The sequence below is a fragment of the Mirounga angustirostris genome, unplaced genomic scaffold, assembly GCF_029215605.1.
Source record: "Mirounga angustirostris isolate CCGP_5_RB_7025 unplaced genomic scaffold, mMirAng1.0.hap1 SCAF_5, whole genome shotgun sequence".
Taxonomy (NCBI): domain Eukaryota; kingdom Metazoa; phylum Chordata; class Mammalia; order Carnivora; family Phocidae; genus Mirounga; species Mirounga angustirostris.
Window position 1 is genome coordinate 47,611,610 of NW_026991713.1, and position 23,380 is coordinate 47,634,989.

The 23,380-nt window shown below is 37.4% G+C and overlaps 2 protein-coding genes across 16 annotated transcripts in view; one reads left to right on the top strand and one right to left on the bottom strand.

Moving 5' to 3' along the window:
• The window catches only part of CPM (carboxypeptidase M), a 69,561-nt gene extending 60,059 nt beyond the window's left edge, over window positions 1-9,502 (top strand). For both annotated transcript variants that reach the window (XM_064590916.1, XM_045872999.3), the window contains exons 8-9: window positions 4,900-5,048; window positions 7,142-9,502. In XM_064590916.1, the coding sequence (XP_064446986.1) occupies window positions 4,900-5,048; window positions 7,142-7,384 (392 nt within the window). In that variant the 3' untranslated portion in view covers window positions 7,385-9,502. The remainder of the gene's footprint in view (window positions 1-4,899; window positions 5,049-7,141) is intronic.
• MDM2 (MDM2 proto-oncogene) overlaps window positions 12-23,380 on the bottom strand; it is a 42,875-nt gene continuing 19,506 nt past the window's right edge. For 9 of the 14 annotated variants that reach the window (XM_064590910.1, XM_064590909.1, XM_064590908.1 and 6 more), the window contains 5 exons: window positions 19,883-20,038; window positions 19,061-19,138; window positions 10,052-16,870; window positions 7,438-7,675; window positions 12-5,864 (listed from right to left, as the gene is read on the bottom strand). In XM_064590910.1, the coding sequence (XP_064446980.1) occupies window positions 16,307-16,870; window positions 19,061-19,138; window positions 19,883-20,038 (798 nt within the window). In that variant the 3' untranslated portion in view covers window positions 12-5,864; window positions 7,438-7,675; window positions 10,052-16,306. The remainder of the gene's footprint in view (window positions 5,865-7,437; window positions 7,676-10,051; window positions 16,871-19,060; window positions 19,139-19,882; window positions 20,039-23,380) is intronic. The other 5 variants (XM_064590907.1, XM_064590906.1, XM_064590905.1 and 2 more) reach the window with 5 other exon arrangements.

A 23,380-nucleotide genomic window follows, 5' to 3' on the forward strand; every position in this document is an offset into this window, starting at 1 on the left:
AGGTAAGTATCTTATTGTAAATTAATACACTGGCTTTTTTTTTTTTTTTTTTTTTTTTGAGTAATCTCTACACCCAACGTGGGGCTTGAACTCATGACCCCAAGATCAAGAGTCACATGTTCCCACTGCCTGGGCCAGCCAGCCGCCCCCACCTCCCCTGCTTTTTGTAAATACACTGGCATTTTTTAGTTTAGGATTTAGTGGAATCTACCGAGGACAATGTTGTAGTAGTTTGGTGACTGAGTAAGCAACTTGGAAAAGACAGGAATGGATTTAGGTTGTCATCTGTGTTCTCTCATTTTGATACTAGGTGCCATAAATGGAACATTTGACAATAAACAAATTTAGCCTATAAATCTGATTGTTAGCTTGACTGTATTTTAAGTTACATCAAAAATAAGTTTACCAAGTTCTGGTTCAAGATGGCAATGTAGGAGGATCCTGAATTCATCCCCTCCCCCAGACACACCGAATCTATAGCTACATATGGAAACCCAAAAACTACCTAAGCCGTTCCTACATATTGGGCGAATGAGAATAAACCTATATTGCAACGAGTAGGAGAGGTTGAGACACGATCCTGCCATACACCCCATCCCTGTTGCAGCAACCCACATTGAAGGAACTCACAACTCCAAACTTCTCCCTGAGCAGCAAAAGGTTTGAACCCCACATCTGGCACCCCAACTTTTAAAAGCTACCCAAGAAACAATCCCTGAAAACACCTAGCTTTGAAAGCCATGGGGCTTGCATCCACAAGACCCTCAAACTGGGAGATAGTTCTTAAAGGGTCTGCACAGGTGCACCTGGCTGCCTGCCAGGGCCCAGTGCAGAGCCAGCCAACTGAAAGATGCCCAGTTTTCCTGTGAAAACGGCCTATTTGCTGGTCTTAAAGCTTTGACCTGAGGGGCAGGCATCTAATTTAATACTCTCCAAAGATGGAGGCTGGCAAACACCATGTTTGCACTCTCCCTCCCTCCCGGTCACCAGTCTCCCCCAAAAGGGAATCTATGCATGCATCCGGTGTCCCAGTTTGGGGAGCTATCATCCAAGGGATACCGCTTAGTAGCTCTGGTAGCCAGTGGCTCCAACAGGACACTAGCAAACAGTTCTTAACTGGCTCTCATCCCAGGGCTCAGTGTAGAGGGAACAGGGAGACGCATCCATCCCCCAGTCTGTCTTCCCCTGAAAGAGATTTATTTGCATCCTTTAAAAGCCTCCGCCTAAGGGTCTGGAATACAATCAGCCTGAATCTAGGTACTGATAGGTCTTGGCACAACCTCAACTACTGGGAACTACTAAGAATCAAGTAGACTGCTTAGACAATCAGGTTTGAGAAACAACCAAGAGCTAGGGCAGAGCTGAATGATAAGGTTCATCTACAAAAGACCACTCCTCCGGGACTGGAAGATGTGGGTGTTTTACCTAATGTATAGAAACCGACACAGAGTCAAAGAAAATGAAGAAATAGAGCAATATATTCCAAACAAAAAAATAAGGTAAAGCCTCAAAAAAGACCTTACTGAAACAGTGATAAGTGATCTACCTGATAAAGAGTTCAAATAATGACCATAAACATGCTCACTGAGCTCAGGAGAACAATGCATGAACAAAATGAGAATTTCAACAAAGAGGTATTACAAGACACCACCAAACAGAAGTCACACAGCTGAAGAATATAGTAATAGCACTGAAAAATACAACAGACTGAACATCAGACTAGATGAAGCAGAAAAATCCGTGAACTTGAAAACGGCATTGGAACTAATCCAATCAGAGCAACAAAAGGAAAAGAATGAAATAGAGTGGAGATAGCTCTAGGGATTTATGGGACAACATCGGGCATACCAACATTCACATTATAGGGGTCCCAGAAGGAGAAGAGAGAAAGGGACAGAAAACTTAATGAATAATGGCTGAAGAGTTCCCTAACCTGGGGAAGGAAAGACCTCCAGATCCAGGAGGGCCGGAGAGTACCAAATAAGATGAACTCAGACCCACACCAAGACACATTATATTATAATCAAAGTGTCAGACAGTTGAAGACAGGGAATCTGAAAAGTAGCAAGAGAAAAACAACTTGTTACATACAAGGGAATCCCCATAATATTATTAGCAGATTTTTTCAGCAGAAACTTTGCAAGCCAGAACGGAGTAGCACAGTATATTCAAAGTGCTGAAAGAAAGAACCACCAACCGATAATATCTGGCAAAGCTGTCCTTCAGAATTGAAAGAGAAAGGATTTTCTAGACAAGCAAAAATTAAGGAGTTCATCGCCACTAGACCAGCCTTACAAGGAAGGTTAAAGGAACTTCTTTAGGCTGAAATGAAAGGGTACTAATTAGTAACACAAAAACTCACTGGTAAAGGTAAATCTTTAATAAAATTCAAAAGAGTCTAATGTAAAGATAGTGGTTAATCACTTACAAAACTATTATGAAGGTTAAAAGACAAAGTAGCAAAAATAACTATAACTACAATATTTGTTAATGGATACACAAGATAACAAGATGTAAAATATGGGCAGGAGGGAGTAAACATGCAAAGGTTTAGAATGCAATCATATTATAAACTTAAAATAGACTGTTACAGTTTTATGTAAGTGTCAAGGTAACCACAAAGCAAAAACCTATACATAAAACAAGATGAAGGAATCTGAGCATACCACTATAGAAAACCAACAGATCGCAAAGGAAGAGAACAACAAAGGAATTACAAACCAGCCCAAAAGCAATTATCAAAATGGCAGTAAGTACATACCTATCAGTAATTACTTTAAATGTAAATGGACTAAACTCTCCAATAAAAAGACAAGAGTGGCTGGATCAATTAAAAAAATAAATAAACCGTAAGACCCATCTATGTATGTTTCCTGCAGGAGACTCACTTCAGATACTAGGACACACACAGACTGAAAGTGAAGAGGTGGAAAAGATATTCCATGCAAATGGAAACCAAAAGAAAGCTGGGATAGCTATACTTATATCAGACAAAACAGACTTTAAGACAAAGACTAATAAGAAACAAGGTTATTATAGAATTATGAAGGAGTCAATCCAACAAAATGATCTAACATAGGAGTACTTAACTATATAAAGCAAATATTAACAGACCTAAAGGGGAAAATAGCAATATAATAACAGTAAGGGGCTTTAATATATCACTTTAACCAATGGATAGGTCATCCAGACAGAAAATGGTACTTAACATATACAGAGCAGTCCATCCCACAGCAGCAGAATACACATTTGCTTCAAGTGCACATGGAACAAATTTACAAAGCCTGGGGTGCCTGCGTGGCTCACTTGGTTAAGCGTCTGCCTTCAGCTCAGGTCATGATCCCAGGGTCCTGGGATTGAGCCCCACGTCAGACTCCCTGCTCAGCCGGAAGCCTCTTCTCCCTCTCCTTCTGCCTGCTGCTCTGCCTACTTGTGCTCATGATCTGTCAAATAAATAAATCTTATCAACTATCTTTTCCAACCTCGGTGGAATAAAACTAGAAATCAATTACTAGAAGAAAATTGGAAAATTCACAAATATTCAGAGATGAAACAACATGCTACTGCACAACCAGTAGGTCAAAAGAGAAATCAAAATCTTGAAATGAATGAAATGAAAATACAACATACCAAAACTTATGGGATGCAACAAAAGCAGTTCTAAGAAATTCAGAGGGATAAATGCCTACAATTAAACAGAGATCTTATAGAATTGTTGAATCACTATATTGTACACCTGAATCTAATATAACGCTGTTAACTACACTGGAATTAAAATTTAAAAAAAAAAATCTCAACCTAACTTTACACCTCAATGAACTAAAAAAAGAACAAAATAAGCCCAAAGTTAGGAGAAGGAAGAAACAAAGAACAGTAATAAATGAAATAGAAACTAAAAAGACAATAGGAAAAAAAAAACTGAGCTGGTTATCTGAAAAGATAAACCTTTAGCTAGACTCACCAAGAAAAAAAGAGCAAGAACTCAAAATCAGAAATGAAAGAGATGTTGCAACTGATACCACAGAAATGCAAAGGATCATAAAAGACTAAATAATTATACACCAAAAAAGTGGACAACCTAGATGATAGTTAAATCCACAGAAGCATACACCTACCAAGACTGAATCATGAAAAAAAAAATCTGAACAGACCTTTTACCAGTAAGGAGATTTTTGGATTGTTTTTGATTACTAATTCAAATAAAAGTCCAAGACTAGATGGCTTCATTGGTGAATTTTACCATTTAAAGAAGAATTAATACCAGTCCTCAAACTCTTCCAAAAAACAGAAAAGAACGCTCTCAAACTCACTTTACAAGGCCAGCATTACCCTGATAGCAAAACCATGACATTACAAGAAAATTACAAGCCAATATCCCTGATGAACATAGATGCAAAAATCCTCCAACAAAGTATTAGCAAATCAACTTCAACAATACATTAAAAGGACCTTCCTTGATCTAGTGGGATTTATTCCATGGATGCAAGGATGGCTTGACATCTGCAAAATCAGCGTAATATACCACATTAACAAAATGAAAGATAAAAATAATATGATCATCCCAATAGATGCAGAAAAAACCATTTAACAAAATTTAACATCCATTTATAAAAATTAAACAAGAAAAAATCTTGAACTATGTTAACTAGATATATTGTGATCATTTCACAAATATATCAAATCATTATGTTGTACATCTGAAACTAATGCTATATGACAATTATATCTCAATTTTTTGCGAAGGTTCACCTTCCCTTAAATACTTTATTATTACTATTATTATCATCATCCAAACAGCTTAATAAATATTGGACATATTTTTCTTAAATAACTACAAGAATTTTTTTTCATATGTCAGAAAATGTAGTGTTAACATAAAGTGTTCTTTTTGTCTTGCAGGTATAAAGGGTCAAGTTTTTGATCAGAATGGGAATCCATTACCCAATGTAATTGTAGAAGTCCAAGACAGAAAACATATCTGCCCTTATAGAACCAACAAATTTGGAGAGTATTATCTTCTTCTCCTGCCTGGGTCCTATGTAATAAATGTAAGTATACAGCCCTCGTTATGGTTATTAAAACATTTTAGAACTTGCAGTAGTTACCCAGAAGGAATCCGAAATAAGTGTGGAAAGTCCCAAAAGTAGATACATCAGGAAAGAAGGAAAGGTCATCATCAGACTTGCATTTGGCAGGGAGTGGGAGAGGTGGGAATAATAGGAACATACCAAACAAATCATGTTTTTTCCCAACTGGCAATGTTTTTAATAGAAGCCAAAACCTATTTCTTGCAACATGTTCTATGATAAAAGATGGAATGAACCTTATTATTAATAAGAATAATTAAACAATGTAGTCAAAGTACTTCCAAGCTTCATGGAATACCATTTCAACGCCCATTTCACGAGACATAATTTCTGCTATTAAAAAATGGACTGGGGGACACAAGTTCCTTAGAATTCATTATAAATAAAATTTGATCCATAAATTTTACTATATAAAGCTAGTAATAGACATATTTTGCAGCCCTTCCATAAGCAAATGATGGTGAGTTCCAATCAATGCATGTAAAGTTTCAGGTTTAATTCTATGAAGATGTTTGAGTCATTTATTCCTAGAGGGAGGCTTGGACTAGTTTGAGCCCAAACAGATGTATGTGAATGAACTAAATGAAAAAGTACCTGATTTAGTTGGCCAGATTGTGCCTCTTCCTCCTTGATAAGGACTTTCTCTAACTCTCAAGATTCTTCTGCTTTGCTTAGTGGGTCTGATGCCAGCTACAAGCAGTCATTCTGTATAGAGCGACTCCTGGGAAAAGGTGGTCATCTACTCAGTAGTAAAAACTGGCTTTGCATTGTTATATCCTAAAGGTGAAATAATGAAAGGCATGTTTTTCAGTTCATAAAACTGTAGGATTCAGAGCTTCTCTGTTCCATAGGTTATTCCCACAGAGCCCAGCAGGGGGCCCATCAACTGCTAATCTTCTTAAGAATCGCTCCTAGAACTGGAAAGACCTCAATTCACTGTGAATTTTTGCCTAAAAAGGCCCTTTATTTTCCTGTTACAGTGACATTTCCATTCCATGAAAAAATGTGTGTGTGTGTGTGGGGGGGGGTCTTTGTAATGAATCTAAATTATTTTTATGTAATGCCAAAAATAAGGCACACCTTTATAAAGTTAAGAATTGTTCATTTCCTTTTAGACTACCGTAGTACCTGTTGGCTTTAGCCTCTAGTTCTAGGACAAGGTTGGAAGGCAAGACTTTGGAAGCTGAAATGAATGACTAAATGATTTTCCCCCATTATTTTCCTTCTCCATATATTTCTATATTATTTCTATTTCTCAGGGGCGCCTGGGTGGCTTAGTTGGTTAAGCGTCTGCCTTCAGCTAAGGTCATGATCCCGGGCTCCTGCGATTGAGCCCCCATGTTGGGCTCCCTGATCAATGGAGACCCTACTTCTCCCTCTCCCTCCGCAACCCCCAACCCCGCACTGGTGCCACTCACGCTTGCTCGCGTTCTGTCAAATAAATAAAATCTTTTTTTAAAAAAAGTATTTCTCAGTGGACATCATCTGTAGTTAGTTTAGCATTTGTCCTATTTTTCCTGATTTCTTCCACCAAAATCAACCAATGAATCAGTCAGTCAATAAATCTAGCTTAAGATTCAGACTCAGAGGGAAAGCCAGGTAAAATCAAAGCCTTTTGAGGAAGCAGTAAACTTGTACACTTGGATCAGCTGCAAGGAAAATGGAATAAATTGAGAACAGAATTCCACTTATAAATACTCTTGATACCCAATCAGGATATTAAGTACAGACTTGGAACAAAGGAAAACAGTCAATTCTTTACCTTTGTTCTCCAAAAAATGATGGGGAGAGAATCAGTCTATGGCTTCCTTTTCCTAGGATACATCTCCAGATAAGGGACCTGTCTTTATTTCACTTCATAACTCTGGGCAACAGGCATTGGACAACTCATTCAGTGAGTCAGCCTGAAGCTGTTACTAGCCTGGGAGGCCTGGCTGCTGGTTATGTGTGTTTCATAAAGGCCACATTTTAGTGGTGGATGTCAGTGTTTTTAGTGTTGGCACCACGAAACATCTGAAATCACTCTCAGATGATTGTTTTTTGTTTCCTCTCAGGTTACGGTCCCTGGACACGATCCATACCTCACAAAGGTGGTTATTCCAGAAAAACCCCAGAACTTCAGTGCTCTTAAAAAGGATATTTTACTTCCCTTCAGAGGACAACTGGATTCTATCCCAGTATCAAATCCTTCATGTCCTCAGATTCCTCTCTATGGTGATTTGCCAAGCCACTCAGCTGCAACAAAGCCTGGTCTGTTCTTATTTTTAGTGACTGTCTTTCACATATTTGTCAAATAAAGCAAAATGTGAAACACAACCCCCATCATCACCTGGAATCAGGGATTACTCACGCCAGGTTACTGCAACTCTTTTAACTCCCTCTGTGGGACCTTGACTCAAGAAACACCATGGTCCTTTCCTAAGAAGAGAAATGGTTGTTTTCAAACCACAACAAGCAATGTGTGGTGATAACAAAGGAATGATTTAATCGTGATGAATGGAAGAAACCTACCTTTCAGGTACTGTCCACTTAACACTTAACCTTGAAGTTGTCTTAGAAATTTAACTTGAGAATCAAGAAAGAAGTTCCTGCAAGAAAAAAACAGAGCAAATTTTGTATACAGAGAGCCAGATGAATATAAGCCATAAAGATGAATATTCACTGATTACCTACTATCTACAAAACCTGGCCATGAGTGCTGTATGTGAAGATATAGTAAGTGCCATATGTAATTACTTCTCAGCACAGGGAGAAAGGATAGGACTAGGAATATTTCATGTCACAGATGTTCTAAGGAAATAGGAGTGGAGAGAGGCAATCGTGTCTCAGTGGCCCAAGAAAAACAATATGGGCCTGGTGGGATGACAAGGTTCTAGATACAGAGCCCCAAAACAGGTCAGTTAACCTTTCTGCACTCAGATGCCAGTTCTGTTATGCTGAGGACCTCCAAATGTGTAACTCTAGCAGCTTGCCTGAGCGTCAGACTCAAGTCCAACTTCCCACTGTACATATCCACCTGGATGTGACCCACTGGTACCTCAAACTCATGTTGAAATGGAACGTATTTTTCTCCCTGGAGCTGCTCTTCCCCCTGTACTGTCTCTGGTACCAGCAAACTAGAAACCCAAGAGCCATCCTTGATGCTTTCTCCTCCTCCCTCAGCCCGTATATTCAGTCAGTCACTAAAGATTGATGTGAATTATAATTGTTGGTTGATTCTCCCTGTGTGTGTGGCTGGTAACATTGTCAGTTTAGGCCATCATGACTCACTGGCCCCACTGCAGCAGTCTTACTGGTCTCTTGCACCCAGCCTTCTCCTCTTCAAATCCATCTTCACACAGCACTGGGGAGGACGGTCTACTCAACAAGCAACAACAATCAACTTGCTTATGGTTCCTGTACACTTAATGCACGGTTTGTGTCCCGTATCTGAATACCATTCTGACCCACCACTACGTTTTCTTTCCCACTCCTTTAAAACTCAGTTCCGGTGTCAACTCCTCCAGGAAGCCTTTGCTGACCTTCATCCCTCCCATTCCACTCCCTCCCAGTCAATCTGGGGACCTTCCCTCTTTGGTACTCAAATTAAATGGGTTACCTCTATTATGAATTTACAACTGTATTATAATCTTCTACTTTCATGTGTGATTTTCCCTAATAGAATGTGAGCTTTGAGGCCAGGGTCTATTTAATTAGTTTGAAAAATACATTTTTTTTTATCTTCAGAGCCCAGTACTTAGTAGAAACTGAACGAATGAGTGAACAAAGAGTTCTATGAACCTACTACACCCAATCTCTCCCAGAAACTGTGTTGGGCTTTGAGTCATTTTGTCAAATGAAGTCCTATGCTTTGGCAATCTCTAGCTCAGTAGCAACACTCAGAAGAGTTTTCAAATACATATCAAGAAGTAAATTCAAATATGGTGTTTTTATTGTGCTTTGCATTTATCCTAAGGTTCATAGTAAATTATGTTACCTCTTAACAACACAAACTACCTATTAGAAAACAAAATTTTTACCATTAGTACTCAATTGAAACAACTGTTCTCCACTATCATAGTTAACCTATCTTAAAACATTTTATATAAGAATTAAGGGGGAAACAAACCAAAAAAGAGCAACTCCTAAGCAGATTTCTAAGTGCTATATATTGCTCATGGAATGTGAGTTGCCTTGGTTCTTTAAACTGAAAGTTCTCTAGGATCTGAAAACAAAGCTATGCGGTGGTTGGTATGTGATGAATGCGTGAGAACCACAAATGAGTGGGAGATACCTGGGCACTCAGGAGCTATTCCTGTGCCAATCATACTTGTTCATCTAAACAGAATTTGTAGTCTTTTTATGTCTTATAAAATCTGGTAATAACTTGAATATCTGGATCATTTTTATTTAAATAAACAGTAATTTATTATGTACTTGAAAGTATGTATCAATATTACAGAAATGATTTCGGTATGCTACAAAGCACATAAACTCGATTTACCATCAAGCCTTATTTTTCAGTCAGACATTCTGAGTCCTAACTTTTCTAAGATACCAATTTTCAAAGGGACATGAGCCAAAATCTGAACTGGTTCAGCCTTAATGTAAACTCCTTAAGGAAATAATGTTTTTTAAAATCAGAAATTTTATCAAACTTAAAATCATTTAGAGACAAGTAAACTCCTTAAGGAAATAATGTTTTTAAAATCAGAAATTTTATCAAACCTAAAATCATTTAGAGACAAGTAAAGCAATCTCCAAACCAAATCTAAACCAAACCTGAATTTAATACAGAGCACGTTCAGGGTACATATTTTGCAGCAAAGTGCTCAGAAGTAAACTTTGTAGTGAGGGTTTAGTATGATTGAATCTCCACTAACCAAGTTAAGTGTCCAAAGGGAGAAACCACCATGTACTTCCAACCATACTCAGACCAGAGCCCCAAATCTCCGCTCATGACATCTTTCCCACTATCCTCTTACCCTCTTAGACTGGTGGTTATGCTCCTCAGGTCCTAAGTTCAGGTATAATTCCTTTTATGGAGGAAACAACATGGTAAAGGTTTATAAGATAGAGAAAAGAAGATAGAATGCAGGAGTCAAATTTTAATTAGAAGGCAAGAACCCTGAGTTCAAACCCACCCCACATTCAGTTTCCTTACCTGTTAAATGAAGGCCCCTGCTGGACTGATTCTGTGACTATCAAAAGCAGTGGTTTAAGATGCCATTATTTTGATGTCCTTTTTGGTACTTGCCCAGGCAGAGAAAGGATAACTAACACTAGGTGACATAAATATTTTGAAAGCAGAATACACCTTATTAAAGACCAGGTCTTTTGTCTCAGATACAAACAGAATTGACCTGAAAACTGAAACACTGGCTAGGGGAATGAGCATTAATAATAGTTAAGACATCTCCTGAACTAACACAGCTTTTTATGTACCTATCTAAATTATGATAAATGTTAACATGAGTAAATCTAAATGGAAGGGAGTATTTTAGAGAAACGTTAAGTCCCCACAAGTTAAGTGTTAGTTTGATTTTGGTACTTAATTATCACGTTCAGAGCAGAAGTATTAAAAGCCTCTTAGCATTTTTTAAAGTCTAAGAAATCAATGTTGTGTTTCGTTCCCGAAGCGGATTTGCATTTGTAATGTTTTTAAAACGGTTATAAGAAGTTACCTCTAGCTTTAGAAAGTAAAAATATCTGATACTGGATTGGAAATACCTTTCCTAGGGAATCCAGAAAAAATGAGCAGAGCATATTGTCTCATTGCAACAGGGTAAATTGCTTATTAAGAAGTTTGGTTTTTATTCTACAGTGACAATAGTTTATTTTATGACAGATCCTTATATCTTCCTCATGACTTCAGATGGGGGAAAGGGGGAGAAAATGATTATTGAAGAGCCAAAAAAACAAAAACAAAAACAAACCACCTCACAATACCTAAAATAGAAGTTTAGGGAAAGAGTTGAACTTCATTAGAGACTTTACATTCTATCACTAATAAGCAGATACTCTACTGGCCACAAAACATCTTATCCTACTTTAGCATATGAACTACTCCACAGCCTTTTATAGATGTTTCACAGCTGATTTATAAGTTTTCTCAGTGACTTTCTTCTCTACTATAATTAAGAACTTGCACAAATTGTCTAAGACAAAGTTTACTGGGTAGGGGCCATGACTACCTCTGAATTTAGAATATTCTGGGTTTTTTTTTTAAAGATTTTATTATTTATTTGAGAGAGTGTACACGAGCGGGGCGGGGGGGGGAAGGGGGGAGGGTAGACAGAGGGAGAGGGAGAAGCAGGCTCCCTGCTGAGCAGGGAGCCTGATGCAGGGCTCAATCCCAGGACCCCCAGATCACAACCTGAGCTAAAGGCAGACACTTAGCCGACTGAGCCACCCAGGTGCCCCTCCTGATCCTTAATAAGAATATTCATGTAAGCAATGAATACGGTTTCCTTCCATTACCATTACCTTAAAAACAAATATGCAAATGTAACGAAGTCTACATAACTAGACAGAACTGATTACCACCAAATAAAGCCTGGACAAGACCAAATTTAATTATCATTTTATGAGGCAATAATATTGCAACAACTCTTCAAAACCCAGTCACTCCAGGACAGTTATGATAAATACCCATGCTATTATATATGTTATATCCTAAATCACTTTGTACCATGGGGCAGATGATGGATGAAAAATGTGCCTTCTGATTAAAAAAAAAAAAAACCTGCAAACTTCAGAATGCACATTAATGTAGTAAAGGCTTTGAGAAATCATGCAGGAAAGGAATGCATTTTCCAAACATAAGCCAGAGAACTATTTCCTTAAATAGTTTAGCCTAGTACCATCCCTCTGAACTTACATTCCTTGATTACCAAATACATTTTGGAAAATGCTGGTACAGGGAGAAGTCTTTTGTCCCAAGTAATAAATTTTGTGGATTTCAAAGTGTGAAACACAGAACGTAGTTATAAACCAAGATTTGCCTTCTGTAAGAACTGGAAAATTAATAACCCTTAACCCTCATCACTGTAACAACCCCTGATGTCAAATTTCCAGCAAAGGACAGACTCAAGGTTGCCCTCTGAAACACGTATACAACAGTTTAAATGAGACACGGCTGAGTACAAAATGGCTAATTTAGAGGTACCGATTTCTAAAAAATGACGAATATCTCAACTTAGTAAGTGGGAAAGGTTTTCTATTTTCAAGAGAACTCATTATATGTAGGACCCCCTTTGGCAGAAGTTTGATGGAACATTTTAGCTAGACTTCAATATTTGCAGTTCTTTAGAGGGTCCATTACTCCCCACTCCCCCAAAAAGGTAGTTTTAAAATGAACTAAATTTTAAAATATTAGAATAGGGAAAAGAAGTAAAGCAAGTAATTAGTCCATTTTTTTGGATGACAGAATTATGTGTTTTTTTTTCCGACTTCATTTTTTAAAAAGTTTTCTATTTCTATTTTTTATAATGAAAGAAAGCAAATGATTTAAAGATTGGAACCTCAAATTTTAGAGGTACCAGTTTACACAGGTAATTGCTACACCTTAACACATTCATTAAACATTTCCCAGAGTTTATGCTGAAATAACACTTATTTAACTTAAGTCAAAGTTAATTTAAAAATTGTTTTCCCTTATGGACCACGGACATGAAGTTTTGAAGGATGAATAATGAAGGATTTCTGGACCAAGATGGGAAGTTTGTGTTTAAACAAGCAAGAGCAGAACTCCCATCACATCTTTGCTCTCTAGCCCAGCAAGCTCTCCCGGGGGGAGTGTTCTGTCCCATTAGAGGTCTACCTACCATTAAAGGATGCCTGCAGAGAACTCCCAGAGTAGTGCTTCCACCTTGTGGTTAGAAAAGTCTTTAACTAAAGAGATTTGGTCTTCTCACTTGCCTCTTAAAAAAGAACAAAATAAATGTGAGAAAAGGTGGAAAAACTTAATACAGAGGGATGTTTTAAGAAAGCTTTACCAATTGTTACAATCCTGATAGCATATCAACTTTTGAAAAACCACTGTTTTGTTAGAATGTTTCTCTTTTGCCTTTGAAGTAATTTTTGCAATTATTGCAATATTACAGACTCTTTTTTCTGGATATTTTTTTAAAACTGTCTTTTCCTCTTATAAATTTGAGAAAACTACATAGCTGTTTTCTTTGACAATCATCCTTTACTGAATGCCTACTGTCCACACAATGCATTATATTAGGCACCTGGGGGGGGGAGGAGATACAAATGGATGTTAGAACCTGCTTTTGGAGAGAAGATCCAAAGCAACATATAAATAAATTTAAGTGTGAACAAAGTACCTCAGAACTGAGACAGTGTAGAAGGGAAAAAAGGTTAATTCAAGGCTAATTCAGCTGCGTTTTGGAGTGGTAATGGTCATAAATGGATACAACAAAAGTATTAAAAGCTACCATTTATAAGTCTTTACTACCTGCCAGACCCTGTCATATGTAGGCTCTATAGATTTGTCTCTAATTCTAAGGTCACAAAGGGCCAGATCTGCTATTTGAATTTAGCCCTTCCCACTCCATTAGAATAAAAATAACTCACGAGAGAGGATACAAATGAACTTTGTTGCAACCAAAGGGTTTAAGAGTACAATGGTGAAAACAAAGTAGCTGTTTCTAGAGAAGTCTAAATGTCTAAAATGAACACCCAGAACATTTGCAATAATATTCAATAAGAAATAGAATTATTGAAGTTTTTTCTGTATTTAAATCGGGGAACCAACATGAAGCTATCTGTAAATTATCTATAAATGAACCAAAAATGGGAGAGACCAAAGGCAGTGAGGTCAATTTAGGTAGGTTTTACTGTGATCTTGGGAAAAGGCCTAATACAGGGTGTGACCTGGAAAGATGTGAACCAAAATTAACACATAATAGTACTATAATTTAACTGAGAAATGTTTAAATGGAATTCATCTAACATGACAGTAACAAAGATGAGGGAAAAAAGACAAATTTTGCAATTTGGAATGTGAAAGATACTACTGTAATAAGTTGACTTTCTTAGTAGGACATCTAAATATATTTTCAAGCAGATCTGTGGGACTGAAACAGGATGAAAGGAAAATGTCTATCAATTTTTTTTTAAGATTTATTAGAGCACGAGCAAGCGGGGGTGGGGGGGCGGGGCAGGGGCAGAAGGAGAAGCAGACTCCCCGCTGAGCAGGGAGCCCCGTATATATAGGGCTCAATCCCAGGAGGCCGGGATCATGACCTGAGCCAAAGGCAACCACTTAACCGACTGAGCCACCAGGTGCTCCAATGTCCCTAATTTTTAAAAACATGAATCTTTAAAGAGCTTTAAAAGAGAACAAAAATTTATGTTTTAGGATCATCTCTCTCCTAAAAAAAATCAATTACGGTCTTCTTATCCAAAATGTAATTCTAACAATTTTAGTACATCACTTCAAATGTATTACCTATAATAAATTACTGAACATGTGGGGAGTCTCCCATCTGCTTGCACTTGAGACTACTCGTTTGTTCTGTTGCTTTTTATTAGTTCCTGTTAACAGTCCATTTTATAATTGAACATATTTAACACTTCTGAGCACCTTATGCGCTGCTGCTTTAATATATTTATCTTTTTAGGGGCGCCTGGGCGGCTCAATCGTTAAGCATCTGCCTTCGGCTCAGGTCATGATCCTGGGGTCCTGGGATCGAGCCCCACATTGGGCTCTCTGCTCTGGGGAAACCTGCTTCTCCCTCTCCCACTCTCCCTGCTTGTGTTCCCTCTCTCGCTGTGTCTGTCAAAATAAATAAATAAAATCTTTAAAAAAAAACTTATTTTTAAAGCAGTACTTGTAAATGTCAATAATTCCCTACCATATATAAGGGAAGGCTTGCTCTGTATGATAGACAATATGGCCACAAACTTTTAAACGGTATTTTTTTAAGCTGAAGAAACACTTTCTGTAAAGATGAAATCAAACTCCAGTACAAAATCCAAACAGCGAGCAAGTGCAACTACGAACTTTCCACGATGCCATGACAACTTGCAGTTACCACCCTAAACTAACAGAGGTCTACACACTACACGCTCATCAGTACCTTTAAAACCTTCATTAAAAATGAAGGTGAACAAAATGATACCAACAGCTAACTCTAGTCTGACTTTGGAGCCTACAGACTCCTGCTTTGAAGTCAGCTTCAAGACAGGTCCGAATGCTTTGAGATTCACTCAATAAATTCTTATTGATCACCTATATATAGGTGTCACAATCAATTGGCCTCATGGAATTTAGCTTCAGGGATGATGCAGAGAAATTACAGAAAATTACAACAGGGCTTTTCATGCTGACAAGTAGCAGGGTGGTTAGTCCTAGCTCCCCTCCCTGCCCCAGCTACATCCCTTCAAGAACATTCACCATCATTTGTTGAGAAACCACTTAAGCCAAGCTGCCATGTGATAACACAAGTGAACAGGAAGGAGAAAACAGCATTTCATGGCCCTACTAAGTAAATTTGTAACATCATTCTCTCAGCTGAGTCTTACTCGATGCCTTGCAGGCTCCCTGCTGCATCCAGCTGTCCATTCATAGGTGTACTGTCACAGTGGGCAGCCTTGGCCGTTCCAAAATAGAAGCACATTCATACCTGCACCTTTGATTACCCAAGTAGATGATATTCAAGTATAATTTCTATTTTAACAGAACTCATTATTATAAAAGTTTATAAAATCCAATAATCATTCTAGAAACAATTCTTATTCATTTAATATTTTTATTTGTAAATCAATAAATAAGTATACTAAACCTAAAAATTTAGACAATTTAATGAATAAGCATGGTGAATGAAACTGTCTGCAGATCTGAATGTTTTGTAAGTAGCATAATTACTGCATACCATAACCTGAATGCACATAACTTATATTTAAATGTTATATTTTTTAAAATCAGGTACTTCTCTAAATTTTAAGGAAGTGAAAATCATTTAAAATATGAGGAGTAAGGGGTTAAGATGAGCTATATGTCCAATTTTAATTACATTAAAACCCAAATATAAACAAAAGTGAAATTTTTCTAAAAGAAGTATTTACTATCGCCCCTCCCAGAGTAGGTGAATTACACTACAGAGAAGAAATCTACATGTACAGATAATTTCTTCCTTTGATATGTGTAAAAAAATATTTTTATGTTGTCTAAATTTTTAGGGTTATATAGTTACAAATATAGAACTCTACTTTTATAGACATGTCCACTAGGGGAAATAAGTTAGCACAATCATTTGAATTGGTTGTCTACATACTGGACAGGGCTTATTCCTTTTCTTTAGCTTCTTTGCACACGTAAAGCATGCCATAAGATGTCCCGTTTTGCCATGAACAATGCAACCATTTTTAGGTCGACCTTGGCAAATCACACAAGGTTCAATGGCATTAAGGGGAAAACTAGATTCCACAATTTCTTCTTTGTCTTGTGTTTCTTCCCTCTCAAACTCTTTGACATCTTCTTGGCTGCTATAAATGATGCTGTTAGAAGTTGATGGCTGGGAATAGTCCTCACTTTCTTGGGATTGGGAGGCTTGTGTGATTTTATCATCATTTTCCTCAGCACATGAATCTCTGGAATCATTCACTGCAGTTTTTTTACAATCAGGGACATCAAAGCCCTCTTCTACTTGTGTTGAGTTTTCTAGTTTGGCTTTCTCAGGCATTTTCCCTTTTTCTTCAGGAAGCCAGTTCTCACGGAGGGCCCAACATCTGTTGCAATGAGGTGGAAGAGGAGGATTCATTTCATTGCACGAAGCACACTTCCAATAGTCCTTCAATGAAAAAAGACAGAGTGAGTTTCTGGAACCCTTTAACACAACTAGTCATAGCCAACACTAGCAACTTCAGTATGTCTGAGGTAAAATCTATCACATAGTTCAATTCTCAGCATTTCATGTTTTATATAAAATATCTGACATGTAACAATCTTTCCTCAAGCATGAGATTATAAAGTACATAACTTTTTCAGCCAAACCATGCTAAAGAACTCTAAAACAAAAAATGTATTCACCGTGATCTTAACCATGTCCCAATAAAGTTATCTGTTTAAGGACAAAGCTGGTTCATTTAGTTGAAGCAAGGGTGATATAGCCTTTTATTCTAAAATGAGGCCTATACTCACTTCACTCCCTTAAAGGTTCAATCTTGGATGCTGTGCCCAATGTCCACCCAATCAATCTAGATGAAGCTACCGCCCAATGCGCCATTGACTAAGACTGCCTCAGAAGTGCTCTAAAACCTGGGCTCAACTGAGTGTTCCCTAACTTCATACACAAAGGAAACACTAAAACATTCTTCTCAGCAATCACTGCCAGCTAAAATCTGTCATCCTTGTCATTACCCAAAATGTATGCCCCTTACTTACCTCTAGTTTCCTGTGTCCTCATCTCTATAAGTGCTTATTGCTTCTCCCATACCTCAACTTACTTCCCAAACCTTTCCAATGTGAATAATAAACTCCCTTACCATCCCAGCCTCTTTAACAAACATGTCCCTATCCCCCTATCTTAACTGAAGCATGGTTCTTGCCTGAGGACAATGTCCATGTAAAACCTGCCATGAATAACCATTTTCAATTTGCCTCACAAATAACCTAAGAAATTAGCAGTATAAGGATGGAGACGACTTCATTCTCCCACATTAGTTCTTTCAAGTTCTCAACTACCCAACTGATAAAACCAAAGACAAAAGTTCTACAATATGGGAAAGAAAGTGCTTCAAAGAGCCCAATAAATTGCAGGATCTTTGGCATCAAATGAGTCAACTAGTTACTTGAATTATTTTCTAATACAGCATAAGTTTTTTTTTTGAAAATCTTACAATTTCATCTTTTTTGCATTTGGATAATAACTTTTAAACTAGCAAAGAAAAACGAGATTTCCCAAATTAAAAGCAATATTAAGAACAAAAATTAAAGCATTAATATTCAGTTAAAAAAACACAACTTCCAATACCTCAGGAACCCCATGAAGCATGAAATGTAAATATTTTTAAGTCCTGAATTCTTTTATTATTATTTTTTAGAGAGGGAGAGAGAGAATTTTAAGCAGGCTCCACGGTGGGCGTAGGGTCGATGCAGGGATCCACCTCAACAACACTGAGATCACAACCTGAGCCGAAATCAAGAGTTGGACTGACTGAGCCACCCAGGCACCCCTTAGTCCTGAATTCTTTTTTTTTTTAAGATTTTGTTTTATTTGAGAGAGAGCAAGCATACATGTGACCAGGATAGGGGGGAAGAGCAGAGGGAGAAGGACAAGCAGATTCCCCCCTGAGCGCTGAGCCTGATGTGGGGTTCAACCTCAAAACCCTAGAGATCATGACCTGAGCCGAAATCAAGAGTTGGGACACTCAACTGACTGAGTCCCCCAGGCACCCCAGTCCTGAATTCTTAAATGGCAAATCCTACCTACCACATTCTCTAGTAATAAACAAGATTGGCAAAATGTTGATAACTGTTAAAGCTGGGTGATAAATACACCAGAAATACATACTACTACTCTCTATGCTGTACATACTTGAAATTTTCGATAAAAAAATTTTCAAAGTTCAAATCCCAACACACACACCAAAAAAACCCTAAAAAATTCAGTAACAGGGGTGCCTGGGTGGCTCAGTCGGTTAAGCATTTGCCTTCGGCGCAGGTCATGATCCCAGGGTCCTGGGATCGAGCCCCGCATCAGGCTCTCTGCTCAGTGGGGAGCGTGCATGTCCCTCTCCCTCTGCTGTTCCCCCTGCTTGTACTCGCTCTCTGTCAAATAAATAAATAAAATCTTAAAAAAAGAAAAACTCAGTAACAGATTCTGACACAACAAATAAAAGAACAAAAACGCTTTAAAACTTTTCTAAACAGATTTTAATTTTATAGAAAGTACTTCATTTTGGGAAGCAGACTAGCTGTATTTTTCTAACCTTAACCTCTATGTTTTCTTAATTCCTTAAAAAAGCAGATGTATACTTACAGCTAAGGAAATTTCAGGATCTTCTTCAAATGAATCTGTATCACTCTCCCCTGCCTGATACACAGTTACTCGATATACCTAATAAAATAAATTCATTAGCATCAATTCATCACCTTTTTTCCTTAACCAGGAAAGCTTCTTCGTGATAAGTCCTAAACGAAAAGCATGTACTACTATATATGAGAAATTCTGAGACAAAGGTCAAATGGAATAAGTGAGTATAAAGGGGGAAAAGTGGAGGACCATGAAATCCTGACCCACTATGGTTAAAAGGCAATAGACAGGATGTTTAAAATGAGTACAGCAAAAAATTCAGTATAAGCATTTTTATTTTATAAATATGGAGATATTAAGTAACTGTGAAATAGCAATGTTGAAGGTAGTCACCTCCAGTGACTTTAACTGTGTGCATACTTTACTTTTGTAAAAAGTAAATAAATAATAAAAGGGGAATTTTTTTAAATTTATTTTTTAAAGTAAACTCTACCCCCCCAATGTGGGGCTTGAACGCATGACCCCAGGATCAAGAGTGGCATGCTCCACCTACTGAGCCAGCCAGGCTCCCCAAAGGGGAATTTTTTAAAAAAATAAGACTATTATAAGAATGTTCATTAAGGAGTATTGACTTTTTGACATTTACAGTTACAGGAATATAAATCAGACAACAAGGAACTACAAAAAGCCTCAAGTCCACATAACAATATTCTAGTTCAAACAAATCAAAAGTCAAAGAGTAAGTGAAATCAGAATACATTATTTCAATTGTCATCAATACAGAAAATATTAAAGATCTTTAGACTTTAATTAGAGAAATAAAACTACCTCATCATCTTCATCTGAGAGTTCTTGTCCTTCTTCACTAAGACTATAATCTTCTGAATCGAGAGACTCAACTTCAAATTCTACACTGAATTGATCTGAAACTGAATCCTGATCCAACCAATCACCTGAATGTTCACTTACACCAGCATCAAGATCCTAAGATCAGGGGGGAGAAAAAAAAAGTTAAAGTACATTACCTGTTGCCTCTGTAACAGCTTCCTAGCTCATCCCTGCAGTCATATTTACTTCTTAGATCCCCCCTGCACAATGACACTAGATTAAGATTCTGGGTTATTACTACATTAATATTATTTACCCTGTTCAAAATCCCATTAAAGGAAAAAGGCTAAATCCCCTTGACATTCAAGGTTCACATAGGACCGTATTAACATTTTCATCTTCTTTCCAACTAGACACCCCACCCGACCCCCCAAATATGAAAAATCAACCAGATCTACATTTTTTTCCCTCAACCAAACTTGGCACTTCAACTTCCACATTTTACCTCTCTCGCTGGAATAACTTCAGTTTTTAAGTCCCACTCATCCTTTTTTGCTAAAGCTTCTGTCAATACCAAAACCAAGAGAGCACTTCCACTTTTAATTATCTTTACTACTTACATATTAAATATATTTTATATATAAGTACATATCAATTACATATTTTTATACATAAATTATACACAATTTTGCATACATGAGTCTCAGATATCTGAGTTATACACACTTTAAGAGTTAAAGAGTTAAAAACATGTTTTAATCTCTTCATATCTTCAGACTAGTAGAATGCTAGTAGCTCCAACCCACAAATTATGAGATTTATTTTTTTTAAAAGATTTTGAGAGAGAGAAAGAAGGAGCAGGGGGGAGGGGCAGAGGGAGAGGGAGAAGCAGACTCCCGCTGAGCAGGAAGCCTGAGCCAAAGGCAGACGCTTAACCCACTGAGCCACCCAGGTGCCCCATGAGATCTATTTTTTAGTGAACTTTGAGAATAATTTCTTTGGAAGAGCTTTCAGACATAATTTTTTTACATTTATTTTTAAAATTCTGTATCAGCTCATGTGGTTCTTCATTTTATAGTGTAAGAACCCTAATAAGACCATTAATCCCATAATTATTTGCTGTCAGTGGCTAAGAGGAACATATCCAAAGTCGAAAGCTAGAACTAGAAAAAGTACATTGGTCTAAGAATCAAGATACAAACGTTCTAGTTCTAGATTTGTCATTAAGGAGCTATTTAACCTTGGACATATTTAACCTGTAAAGACCACAGCTACCTCATCTATAAGAGGAGTTTGGATTAAATGATTATTATTTCTATTATCTATAAAAACAAAGTATTTTATAAATACTGAGGTCAAACAACTGTTCTTTTAGTGATGTCAGGAAAGCAGTAGTAAAAGCAAAATTGACAAGCTGCAGTTCTAATTCTTAACAAGGACTCTTAACAGGTTAATATTACACATCAAGCTAGAATACAATCTCTAATAAAGTAACCTAATAAACTGGATACTTCAATTAACTAGCATTTAATGCACTAAGTTTAGAATATGGGGATAAATCACAAGACAGATTGAAGTCTCAGCAAGTATCTTCGATGGTACAGGTTGGCAAAGTACGGCCTGCTGCCCATCGACTTTTATAACTCCAGTCTTACTGAGCACAGCCATTTCCTGTTGTCTACAGCTGCTTTAAGCCCGACAGCAGATTGAGTAGCTGCAACAAAGACCACAAGGCCCACAAAGCCCAAAATAAGTTACTAACTGGCCCTTTACAGGAAAAGTTTGCTAACCCCTGTATTCTAGGGTGCTATGAAGAAAGCAAATTAAAAGCTGTTTTTTAAAGTTTTGGCTAATGTTCAAAAAAGAATGACCCAGAAACTTTTACAATATTGTACATGTAAAAAGCATCAGAAAGATCTTAAATTTTGAAGTCAGAAGTCCCTGGTTTTGCCTGAATTCCAACTGTGGCAATTATTATGAGATCTTAAACAAGTTATTTAAAACCCTCAAGCTTATCTTTCCCATCTGTAAATGGAATTTGAGGCTCCTGAGATATCATATAAACTGCCTAGTATAGAGCCTAGAATATAGCCTTTAGTTCCTCAATTTATTAAACCCATAAGAAAGATGGAAGGTAAATGCACTTTTCTTTTTCTCGAGAACCCGTATTTTTTCCCATAGCATTTATTAAATGTATTAATTACCTGTTTCATTGTTGATGATGTGTCTCCCCCTGAGGGCAGGGACCATATCTACCTTGACCACCACTCCACCCCAGTGCCAGACAGAACCTGGCACAGAAAACACCAACAGACCGACTGACTGAAGAACTTGCTCTCCGTGCCATCTAGTGGCCTACAGAAGTAACAGCTCTAGTAAATCCTGTATCCACTAAAATCACTGCTTTGGAAGAGAAAAATGTAAACATAGTATGTGTAAGAAGTAACAATACGGAAAAAGTAAGAATAAGTTTACTATCACAACGGATTCAGTCCCTTACACCTTCTAGGAACTATAAAATGATCACTAATATCCAGAATGACGACCATGAGATACTGCCATATCACAAATAAAAGTTCTATTTTTAATAGTATTTTAAAGATAAATGTTTAATGACAAGAAAGGTAATATTCCATTTGTCAGGTATTCTTGTTAGCAAAAACCTTTTTTTTTTTAACCAAACTTCTTTCAATGACATCTTTTTTTTTTTAAAGATTTTATTTATTTGACAGAGAGAGATACAGCGAGAGAGGGAACACAAGCAGCGGGAGTGGGAGAGGGAGAAGCAGGCTTCCCACTGAGCAGAGAGCCCGATGCGGGGCTCGATCCCAGGACCCTGGGATCATGATCTGAGCCGAAGGCAGACGCTTAATGACTGAGCCACCCAGGCGCCCCTTCAATGACATCTCTTAAGAGTTTTACTCCTAATGCTTTGGGATTTTGTATCAATAATCAAAAAGTACTAAAACTCTCCCACCATCCATGCAGTAACATACCTATATTCCACAGCCTTAGTATGGAGGCTTAGTAGTATCTAGGCCTACGTATGGCAAATGTGTAGCTTAGACTATGCTGACTTACTTAGCTACAATAATAAAGATACTGTTACTCTAAATATTCAAAACAAACCAGCCTTAGAATTCTAAGATATCTAACTGAACCAAATTTGCTTTTCTGTTCCCTTATTTTTTAAAAAGTAAAACAAAAATCCGCAGACCATCCTATACTCCAATTTATCTGAATTTACTATTGGTGCAGTGGCCCACAAAGATTCTCCAATATGTAGGATGACATTAACAACTATTAATATTGGTACTAATTTTACCAACACACCCCACAACTATCTCCCACCCTTCTCTCAAACCTGGGGTTGGGAGTAGAAAAGATTTATATAGTAGTTTTATTTTTATTTCTTTTTAATATTTATTTATTTGACAGAGAAAGAGAGAGCACAGGCGGGGTGAGGGGCAGAGGGAGAAGCAGGCTCCCCACTGAAGG